Raw genomic sequence first — 11,789 nt, 5'->3', positions numbered from 1 at the left:
ATTTATCTTATTAAAATATTATTTTTTATTTTTTAATATTTAATTTATACAAATAATATAAAAAATACATAATTATTTTTTATTTAGATTAAATTATTTATATTATTTAATTAAAATATTTATATTTATGAAGAAAAAAAACCCTGCACGGATCGCGGGACCGAATACCGATCGGATGGAGAAGGGACAGAGTAAATTGATTCATCTGTGTAATAAAATTGGGGATTATTTTTGTAATTATTTTTAAAAAAATTCTGGCACAGTAAAAAATTCATCGATCGCCATTTTGAAGGGAAGGTAGTGGAGTGTCGTGTGTCGTGTCACTGTTGTTCCCCAGTTCCGTTCTCCATTTGTGTGATTCTCCGTCTTTGAGCCGAAGTTGACCGTTGGAATTCATCCATGGATCCTCCTCTGACCAAACCCTCCTTCAACCCCAACAAGCATCTCAAAGAACAGTTACTCTCTTCGTTTCCTTTCTCCCCTGTCATAGTAATAATCTTCAATTTTCATTATTCATCCCTTTTCCCTCAATTTTACAGATTCGTGAGCAACTTGAGCGGATCCTCTATGCTCGAAATCGCGGCACTCACAGTGACTATCCCCGTGAGTCACCCCACAATTTGCATGCCCCATTTCTTCTTACTAACTTCAATCTCACACCATCGTGTTTGTTTATGTTCCCATTACAGATTCTGGTTCTTATTCGTCACTCCATCTCTTCCACTTCCATTACTGGTCACTCTCTCATAACACTTCAATTTTGAACTTCCCATGTTAAATGCTCAAACACAACATTTTTGGTTATGCTCAAATACTTTTTTTCTTTTTTCTTTTAATTAATTGTAGGTGCCTCTCTGAGGAAGAAAAACGACGATGCACCTTCCGAGAATAGGAGTTTCAAATCACACCTAGCTACATTGTCTCTGGACTTTCTTGTCCTTGTTGTTCCCATGCTCCTATTTTTCACAGTAAGTGCTCCCTAGTAGCAGTAGCATCAAATGTTTTGCCAACAAATAGAAAATGTAGGGCTTGAAAGTAGGGTGTTAAGGGTCTGTTTGGATAAGCTTCTCCTGAAGCACTACTATGAGAGAAAAATAGAAAGGAAAATCAAAATAAGCTTCTCCATAAGCTAAAACTAGCTTATGCATGAGTTAAAAATATGATTTTGGAGAAGCTAATAAGAAAGATCTACTACAAATTAGCTTATGAAAAAACTTATTTCATTTTTCCTTTCTATTTTGTTCTTCTAGAAGTGTTTATGCAGAAGTTTATCCAAACCGTCCATATAACTTGTTTAACTGAAGCTATGTTCATAAAAAGGCTTTTAACTTAAGTTCCAGTCATTTATATTTTGTAATTTCTACTGTGAATTGGTGTCAGGTACTTTCAAACTGGACCTATATCATGGCAAGTTTTTTCACTGTCTCAACATTACTCTATATTGCAGCCAAGAGGTATTTTTGCATTTTTGTGTAGGTCACATCACATCTGTAAGGTATTGAATTTTGGCACTAGCCAGATTTTGTAGATGATGCCTGACCTCTGTATACTTAACTGCAGGTCTGGTTCTTCATCTTCTTTTGATGGAGAGCCAAATTCTCTTCGGGCATATATTACTTCATATAGGGTTATTGTGGTATGAAGTGCCAGTATAGAATTCTTTGTTGTTCTGATCGTATTATGTTTTTATGATAATGAAAGTTATTTTTGCAGATGATCATCACATTCTTGTGCATCTTGGCTGTTGACTTCAGAATATTTCCTAGAAGATATGCGAAGACTGAAACTTATGGAACTAGTTTGGTATGATTCTTCTAAAGTTCTGTTGTGAGAAAACAAATGAGAGACATGTTTTACTGTAAGAGTGTTGGAAAAAAGATTTCATTTAATATGATTTGTATGCTTCCTCCTAATCCAACACTTTTCCCACAGTGGAATTGTTAGGAATCCTTTTGAAAAAGTAAGGGAAAAAGACTGATGGTAATAGCAGAGAGGGAGAACAATAGTAAAAGAATGGTTCCACTGATTTGTTATGAAATAATACTTCAGAAATGTACAAAGGAACACTCTTCTTTCACACAGGAAAATAGTCCTGTCAGTACTATCAAAATTTCACATAAAACCCCTATCATACTCTAAGGGTTTTATTTATAGACTTTTCTGTATCTGTTTGCTAACAGAAATTCTAATTACAGTCAATGGGCTTTTTTCCTTCTGTAATACATTTGTAAGGCCCGTGGCTCTGGTTGTGGTTGGCTTTCTTGCCTATCAATACCTCCCTCCATTGAAGCAACCCTGCCCTCAAGGTTGAAGTCAGGGAATTGGTGTTGGATGGTGGTGTTGTTCTCCCAAGTTGCTTCTTCAGGTGATTTTCCTTGCCATTGAATAAGTACCTGCTGAACTTGTTCACCAAATTTATTAAGTGTGCGGGTTTCTAGAATGTTGTGGGGTTGGTAAGTAGTAGAATCCTCTTGGAGTTCAGTTGGAATTTCCGTGTCTACTGGTTGATTGCCAACTGCTAATTTGAGTTGAGAGACATGGAAAACCGGATGAATCTGAGATTGTTCTGGAGGTTGGAGCTGAAAAGCAACTGCCCCAATCTGTCTAAGAACCAAATAAGGACCATAATAGCGAGCTAATAGCTTAGGATGCAGTTTGGTGGTCATAGAAACTTGCCTAGGGGGTCTGATCTTCAAATATACCCAGTCTCCTGGTTTGATTATGGATGATTTCCTGTGAGTGTTTGCATATTGCCTCATATGGTCTTGAGCCCTTCCCAAATGAAATTTCAACTGATTTAATGCTTCATCCCTCTCCATTAAATCTTGCGCCACTGCCTCTACTAATGTTTCCCCCGGTATAAATCTGGCTAAAGATGGTGGAGGACAAACATACACTACCACAAATGGTGTACAATTAGCTACACTTTGAAAACTGGTATTGTACCAGTATTCTGCCCATGGGATGAACTCAGCCCAAGTCTTGGGTTGCTCTGCTCAGAGACATCGCAAGTACGTCTCTAAGGTTCTATTAAGACCTTCAGTTTGGCCATCTGACTCTGGATGATAAGTAATGCTTATCTGGAGGTGGGTACCTTGTAATTTGAACAATTCCTGCCAAAAGAGACTAAGGAAAGTGGGAGCTCTGTCACTAACAATTAAAGTGGAAGTTCCATGTAAATGAACCAATTCCCTAGTAAATACTTAAGCAATGGAGCGAGCAAAATAGGGATGTTTAATTTGAATAAAATGGATGTATTTGCTTAAGCTGTCCACCACAGCTAGGACAACATCTAGGCTGATGTCTTCCCATATTGCATTCGGAATCGGCAGGGGTTGAAGGATTCCGGCTGGTGAAGAGGCTTGATATTTGTTGCGCTGAAAGACTTGGCAAGCTGTCACAAATTCTGTTACTGATTTTTTCATCCATGAAGAGACTAAACAATTCGATGATAATTGCGATAGACTTTGGAATGTCCTCCCATAGGTGAAGCATGGTACTCTTGTTGCAATTTGGGAACCCAAGCTGAAGACTCTGCCAAAACTAATCTCCCTTTATAATGAAGTGAGCTTGGATCCTTCTCTATCCCCTCAATGATTTTCGAAAGTGTTGCATCAACACTTACCTCCTCATCAATCAACATTATATCTTGCCAAAAAGGTCGGGATAACCCTTGTGACTCCTTTTCCTCATCCTTTCGTGAAAAGGCATCAACTACCTTGTTCGCAGCCCCTATCTTAAACACAATATCAAACTCGTATCCAAGTAACTTTTCCAGCCAATTTTGCTGTTTCTGTGTAGTAATCCTTTGTTCTAATAAGTACCTCAAACACTTCTAATCTGTGTAAACAATAAATTTCTGACCCAAGAGATATGGTCGTCAATGTTGTATGGCAAGAACCAATGCTATTAATTCCTTCTCATAGACTGACTTGTTTAGGGATGAATCTGCTAACGACTTACTGAAAAATGCTATGGGTCTTTTGTTTTGAGACAAAACTGCACCAATCCCTATCCTTGAGGCATCTCATTCTATAGAAAAAGGTTGAGAGAAATTAGGCATAGCAAGCCCTAGAGCTATGGTGACATCTTTCTGAGGCTGCTTAAAAGCCTTAGTACTCTCTTAAGTCCATATAAAATTCCCCTTTTTCAGCAAAATGGTTAGGGGTCTAGCCACTTTCCCGTAATTGCATATAAACCTTCGGTAATAACTTGGGAGACCTAGAAATCCTCTCAAGGCCTTGATGGATTTAGGAATGGGCCATTGGAGGATGGCTTCAATCTTTTGAGGGTCCATGGAAACACCCTTCTTGGAGATATGTCCCAAATATCCCACTTTTGTTTTTCCAAAACTATACCTTTTCAAATTAGCAAAAAATTGATGCTTTAACAACATATGTAAAATTTCTCTTAAATGTGCCATATACTCTCTCCATGATTTACTATACACAAAAATATCATCAAAAAATACAAAGACAAACCTATGAAGGAATGTTCATGGCACATTGGAATGGGGCAAGAGCATTTGTCAGCCCAAAGGGCATGACTAAAGACTTACTGTCCTTGGTGAGTCCTAAAAACGATTTTTGGAATGTTGTCCTTATGCATCCGAATTTGATGATACTCGACCTTTAAGTCAATCTTGGAAATTGTGCACCATTCAACTCATCCAACAACTTATTTGGAATAGCATGTCTATTAAGAGCTCGATAATCTACACAAAACCACCAACTACAATCTTTCTTCTTTACTAATATCATCGGAATTTAATAGGGATATTACTGGGTCTAATAATACATGAAGCCATCATATCTGCTACCTGTTTTTCTATCTCATTTTTTTGGAGATTAGGATACCTACTAGGGTGGACATTCATTGGGTCTACCCCAGTCTTGATAGGTATACGATGATCCACGTTCCTATGAGGAGGCACCTTGTTGTTCAGAAAAAAACCCAATCATATTCTTCAAGAACCTACTCCAATTGCCTCGGTATTCTTTAGGCAAATCACACTAAGTCTCATCTTGATTTTCACAGCATTCTGTCTCCACACCCCATAACACTCAGACTACTTGTATTCCTATCACCTTCATTAGTGCCTTAGGTGAGATCAATGACTTAGATAAACTAGGATCCCCCTTCACTTCCACACTTTGTCCTTGGTTCATAAACTTCATAGTCGGAGTTTTCCAATTCACTTTCACCTCTCACAAGGTGGCTAACCATGCCACTCCCAAAATCAAATCCACCCTTCCAAGCTCAAACAATAAAAAATCCCTTGATAAACCATACTCTCTCAATTTCACATCAACCTCTTTACAACCTCCTTGAGTTTGTTTTTTGTTGCCATCACCTAATGTCACCCTGTAAGGAATTGTTGGTTCCATTGTCAAACCCAACCTTTGCACCAAATTTGAAGAGATGAAGTTACGGTTGGCTCCACTGTCAATTAAGACTAACATGGTTTCTCCTAGTACAAACTCTCGAAGCTTCATTGTTTGAGGTTGCATCAACCCACCTACTAACACCTTGACAAATCCATACATTGGCAAGAGACTTCATGGCCTTCGCCCCTTTCTTCCTCACTACCCACCTCACTTTCAATTCTTGCAATCTCTCCATCTTTTGTAACTTGTTTATCTTTTGCCAAGATTACAACCCTCAAGCTCTTTTCTAGGCAATGGTGACCTAATCCATTCACCAACCCACACTAAAAACAATGCCCCTCCTCTCTTTTTCAAACATATTCTTGATAGGGAAGATTACGCGTACTGCTTCTTTGCCTCAATATGCCATTTTCCATTGGTTTGGCTACCGATGACATTGAGGTAGCCCTATTGCCTTCTTGTGTACTCCGCACCTGACTATTGGAAGATTAGGCGCTGTTCACACTCCCAAATGAATTCATGAAAAAAATTTACCCCCACCTTGATACCTGAATCCTAAATTTGCATTCTGATTCTGAGAACCCCTGAAATTGTGTGCCTTTGACATGGTTGCTTCAATGTAACGAGCTACTTCCATGGCTCTTATCAAATCTTTGGGATCATGGGGTCGAACTTGATTCCTAACATCTTAACAAAGCCCCACCAAGAAATATCACAACAACTGCTCTTCGGGTGTCAACGTTGCTTGCGCGACCAATAGCTCATGTTGTTGATCATAATCCTCCATAGTCCTTGTTTGTCTTAGTGCTGCCAACCTCTCATACACTGTACTACGACCATTTCCCCTAAACCTTTGCCAAAGCGCTGTGGATAAGTCCTCCCAAGAAGGATTCTTGGTTTCTTGGCACTATACTTGAAACCAATGGGTTGCATTCCCCTCCATGCTGATGAACACTAATCTCAACTTATCCTGGGTTTGAATGTGTTGTTGCACTTCGAAAAATTTTTCTGCCCTCGCTATTCCAACCCAATGGCTCACTTCCTTCGAAAGAAGGTAACTCCACCTTCTTTAGCCAAGAATAATGATTTTCTTTGACTTCTGGCACTTCATCCTCACTTCTGCTCTATATCATTTTCTTGCCAATACTTTCTGCCTCTTTGAAGTTTATCCCTTGCTTTTGCATCCACTTTTTCAACATTTCTTTAATCTCATCCACACCTTCCACACTCTTCTTGATCTCAGCGATGTGGGAACCTTGTTTGCTGGTTACTTTCTTCAACAGTTCCACGGAGGATTCAAATGCCATGAATTTTGCTTCAATCTTCTCCATTGCTCCTCAAATTGGATCTGACAGGTTGGACCAATTGTTAGGAATCCTTTTGAAAAAGTAAGGGAGAAAGACTGATGGTAATAGCAGAGAGGGAGAACAAAAGTAACAGAATGGTTCCACTGATTTATTATGAAAGAATACTTCAGAAATGTACAAAGGAGCACTCTCCTTTCACACAGGAAAATAGCCCTGTCAATACTATCAAAATTTCACATAAAACCCCTATTATACACTAACTGTTTGTAGACTATTATTTATAGGCTTTTCTCTAACACTTTGCTAACTGATATCCTAATTACAGTCAATGGGCTTTTTTCCTCCTGTAGTACACTTGGTAGGCTTGAGGTTCTGGTCCTGGTTGACTTTCTTGCCTATCAGGAAATCATTGATTAACTTCTGAAGTAGTTTTGTGAGTCAAATTCTTATTTCATGGATTTATTGAAAAATAATATAATTGCAGATAATTTCTCCTGGATTAAAAATACCTGTTTATCCATGAAAAAAAAAATGATTTCAAAACTTGTCAATATTTTGTTGAACGTCAGGGGAGTAGGTTTCCCAAATATCTTGTCTTGACTCTTGAACTTAGATGGTAATGCCAGATTCTATAAGCACAGATTTTTATTTAAGCCGATTATTTTGGTTAGTATTGTCTTCTTCATGAATTCCAGCTCATGGTTTCTTTGCCAATGTCACTTTGTCTGACCTGCAAAGGGATTGGAGGCCTCTTTCAGAACTATTTTCTTTTTCTTCTTTGTGTATTTTGTTTTGTCTATAGGAGGATTCTTGTCCCCTACTATAATGCAATTCTTTTCATAAGTGTCTATACTACATTACAGATAGAAATAAAAAGAAATGAGTGTTTTCTTTTTTTGGTTCAGAGTTGGAGATAATGGGATTTTTATTCTACTTATTAATTGGGTCTCCTCTTTTGATGGATTACTTTTTACCCATCGATTACATTTAGTTATAAGTTTTATCCATCTCACACACTTAAACTATATATTGCATTGTCATCTTCACTTACAACATAATGCATTAATTTTGTCTCTCTATATTACTAACAACAAGTACACTTAATTATTTGATTGTTCTGTTGTGATTTGCGATTACTTTTGCATTTCAGATGGATCTTGGAGTTGGAGCATTTGTTGTAGCAAATTCTCTAGTTTCTCGGCAAGCACGTAATATTACAACTTTGTGAGTCATTAAATGCTAATCTATCTGATGTCTTTAGGCTTCAATTTTATTCAAACAGGTCACCAAATGAACTCTTGGAAACTGTATGTATGTTTATCAATTTGCCTAGATGAGTAGATGTAAATTTTCTCGAGTTTTATGAATTATAAGATGTTTAAACTGGATGAGTTAGGGAACTTTTGTGACAAGCCTATACAGCGAAGAATCAATGTGATTCTGAACTTGAACAATGCTGTCAGGCTTTTTCAAACTAAGTTTTTCCTTTCCTCATTCTTTTTATCTGTTCTATTATAACATTGATATCTGTTAGGGTATAGAATAAAGGTAAGAAGAATAGTTATTTAAAACTAAGTTTTTCTTTCCTCATACCAAGGATTTCCCCCTTTTCATCAGAGCCACTCCTCTATTCCCACAAAGACTTACTAATCTCCATACCTCCCCTCTTTCTAGTATCCTCCTATATATTGATATTGCGGACCAGCCCATGATACCCTTCTAATTAATAACTACTCTTATTCTCTTTATTCTATATCCTAATAATATCTTTTATAATGAAGGCAAAAATATATTTTTCGTCCCTTATATTATTTATTAGATTCAATTTAGTCTTACTTTAATTAATTGAATCAATTTAGTCCCATATCTTTAAAATGTATCTCAATGTTTGATTTTCCGTCTCTTCCGTTTAAATACTTAACGGATATGACACGTGTCATGCTGTTATGCCACATGGCTGGACATCATGACACATGGCATGACAACATGACACGTGACATGACACGTGTCAAATTTGTTAAGTATTTAAACGGAGGAAACGAAAAATTAAACATTGAGATACATTTTAAAGATGTGGGACTAAATTGATTCGATTAATTAAAGTGGACTAAATTGACACTAATAAATAATTTAAGGGATGAAAAATATATTTTTGCCTATAATGAACTTGCTCAGATAAACTGCATTATGCATTACTCTGATAATATCACTTTTTTCTCATACTTCAGGAGCTGGAAGATTGCAATAGTTTCAACTAGTCCACTGATCATCTTAGGATTCCTTCGTCTTGTTACAACAACTGGTGTGGATTATCAGGTGGAATTATTTTATTGGGATTCTTAGAAAGTTCCGTGGCAACAGAAATACTTAAACCTGTTTATATCACTACAGTATCATAAGCTTTAACAAGACTAGTCACCTATAGGTTTTTGAAACTTGAAAGTAATACTACATCTACATGGTTCAAGAAGATTACACATAATAATCTTTTGGGCATTATATATCTTATGTCAACCCCCATAATTTGTATATGCCTGAAAATTCTGAATGCCATGCAAGGGAAACGGAGTAGAGCTTATTCTGTAACAAGAGTTCACCTGGCATCTGAATGAAATTATATGTTGAATGCACAATGCTGGTTTATTTTATTTCTTTTTGTTTTTAACTATAATGTTCTCTGCTATGCATTTTTCCTGTTCATAGAATTGAATTCTAATTGTTTAATTTCTTAGTTCAAGATATTCTTAAGGTATTTTATCACATGAATGTTTTTAATTACAATGGATACTGCTATGAAGTTATGCCTTTTTACAAATGATGAGTTATATATAATTGTTTACTGCAAGAGTCGACGTTCTCAAGGAATCCAGTCATCATTTTGAATTCTTATAGGTACACGTGGGTGAATATGGTGTGCATTGGAATTTCTTCTTCACACTTGCTGCTGTGTCAATCCTTACTTCCGTTATTAATATTTCCCCACAATATTCTGGAGTTTTGGGTTCACTTGTCCTAGTAGGTACTTTTATTTTTATATATATATTTTTAATTTCTATCTTATCCTTATGCATTGTTTGTCAGATCTGATTTCTTATAAAGCTTAATTTCTGTTTCCAAGGGTACCAGTTCTGTTTGATGCATGGTTTAAATCATTACTTGCTTTCTAATGAAAGAGGAATGGATATCATAAGTCAAAACAAGGAGGGGATTTTTAGCATATTTGGTGAGGATTGCACCCTACATTTTTAAATATTGATTCTAAAGCTATAACTTCATTGGCAAGTACTTCTAGCTGTTTTACTATTTTCTCTCCAGGATACTGGGGTATGTACCTTCTTGGTGTTCATTTAGGAAACTATCTTTTCTTTGGAAGCCATTCCACTGGATTTAGAAGTAGCAGATGGGTTCGGATGAGGGTTTGGGTTCTCTCCATCCTGCTTTGGTAAAGCTTGATCCAAAATTTTTTATCCTGTTGAATTAAGTCCACAGCTTTGAACTTTTCCTTTTTCATGATGCCCATGTTAGGTTATTAACTGTGCTTCTAGACAGGCATGTTGAAAGAATTTCACGCAGAACGGTATGTCTAACTATGTTATAGTTTCTTAACTAGAGGGGAAATCTTTTAGCATCAATGAATGAAAACTGATTGTTGATACATTGTGCAGTGCAACCTCCCATATGTTACTATGGTATTGGCTGACAACCTACAGGTCAGTTGCACTTCAGTTTCATTTGATGGATGTGTCAAACATAGTGTGATCAGGAATGTTGACTTTGTAGCTTATGATGCACTTGCTGCGTTTTTGAATTAATTTTGGTCTCTATCTTGGTTGCTACTGTTTAAACTTTATTTAGGCAACTGAACTAGTGTAGCATACCAAATCCTGCTATATACAGTCTCCATCAATATCACAATCCTTAATTCACAGCTCAGCATTCTTGATTTATCAATGTTACATCTGATTATGGATTTGATTATTTAATCTGAATATCTCCCTTTTTTCAGCTGTTATCAATTCTAATGCTGGCTGATCTTGTTCCTGGAAGTAAAATTTCAATACTTGAAGAAGCATTCAATCGGAACTTACTGGCTACATTTCTTCTGGTGAAAACAAGATATTCCTTTGTTACAAACATATATGCTTTCTCTAGATGTCGGTTATAATTTCCTCTTATGATTTGTGTGCAGGCAAATGTTCTCACGGGGTTGGTAAACTTGTCTGTTGATACCCTCTCTGCGTCATCAGTCACAGCCGTTTTTATCTTGCTTGTCTATGCCTATATTTTATCAATTGTAATTGGTCTTGCAGATTATTTTGGTTTGAAATTAAAATTTTGGTGAAGCAGAAATTTGCTATGCAGTAGTCTGTTAGATTAGTGTTATCATTCATTTAAAAAATAACATGTCTTTCTCTATTAATCATCAAGTGAATTTACTATAAAACTCGTGTGGCAATAAAGGTAGAAATGATAAAATTCCTACTGCCTTGAACTCAATCTATGGGTTGATAAATACTTCAGATTTTTAATCGTCCTCTGGTCAGCTTGTTTAGGAATACACATGTATGATAAAAATGACGCAGACTGGACAAAACTTATCTTTATGACACGGAAAGCCGTTTTGTTGACCCAAAAGAAAGAGCCATTTCCCGGCACATGCATTGCATGCCATCTCAGCATGGATAACGATTGACCACTCATAGCAAATGCAACTTACAACTCATACTTAGGTGCTTTTGTGTTTCCATGCTTTTCTTAATTTGGCATTCCCTTGGTAGTTTTTATACATGCTTGCACAGTGAAACGGGTAAAATCATGCATAAATCTTTCTAGGCAATATATGTAATGGAAAAAGAAAGGTTGAAACAGACTTATGGGGATTTGAATGTAGCCTAGGTGATGTGGACCTGCATTTGATGTACTTTTTCGAGAAGGGTAGCTTACAGTCACATGGTTAATCCAGCAGTGTCTGACAGCTTGGACCACGCCCCTTGCTCGACCTTTGTCCTTTCGTGTGTCCTCATCAGCACATAAGGCTAAAGTATAAACTCCACTTCGAGGTGTAGCCTATACACACAAGAACTCCACATCAATA

The 11,789-nt window shown here is 36.8% G+C and overlaps 1 protein-coding gene across 3 annotated transcripts; it reads left to right on the top strand.

The window, feature by feature from the left end:
* The first annotated feature begins 211 nt into the window (after window positions 1–211).
* LOC109789221 (transferases, transferring acyl groups) lies at window positions 212–11,191 on the top strand. Of its 3 annotated transcripts, none has more exons than XM_083075018.1 (16): window positions 212–455; window positions 540–603; window positions 690–735; window positions 847–968; window positions 1,381–1,472; window positions 1,561–1,636; window positions 1,714–1,803; window positions 7,845–7,918; window positions 8,923–9,010; window positions 9,587–9,709; window positions 9,821–9,917; window positions 10,010–10,136; window positions 10,220–10,271; window positions 10,360–10,404; window positions 10,701–10,799; window positions 10,884–11,191. In XM_083075018.1, the coding sequence occupies exons 1-16, from the start codon at window positions 400–402 to the stop codon at window positions 11,034–11,036; spliced, it is 1,404 nt and encodes a 467-aa protein (XP_082931144.1). In that variant the 5' UTR covers window positions 212–399; the 3' UTR covers window positions 11,037–11,191. The 3 variants fall into 3 exon arrangements, with proteins under 3 accessions (XP_082931144.1, XP_082931143.1, XP_020203714.1); XM_083075017.1 differs by having other exon boundaries at window positions 214–455; window positions 9,587–9,713; window positions 9,813–9,917; XM_020348125.3 differs by having other exon boundaries at window positions 217–455; window positions 1,381–1,454; window positions 9,587–9,713; window positions 9,813–9,917.
* Window positions 11,192–11,789: the final 598 nt, after the last annotated feature.

Source organism: Cajanus cajan, chromosome 5 (assembly GCF_000230855.2).
Source record: "Cajanus cajan strain Asha chromosome 5, NIPB_CcT2T_4, whole genome shotgun sequence".
NCBI lineage: Eukaryota > Viridiplantae > Streptophyta > Magnoliopsida > Fabales > Fabaceae > Cajanus > Cajanus cajan.
This window is presented reverse-complemented; position numbering and strand designations above follow the sequence as displayed.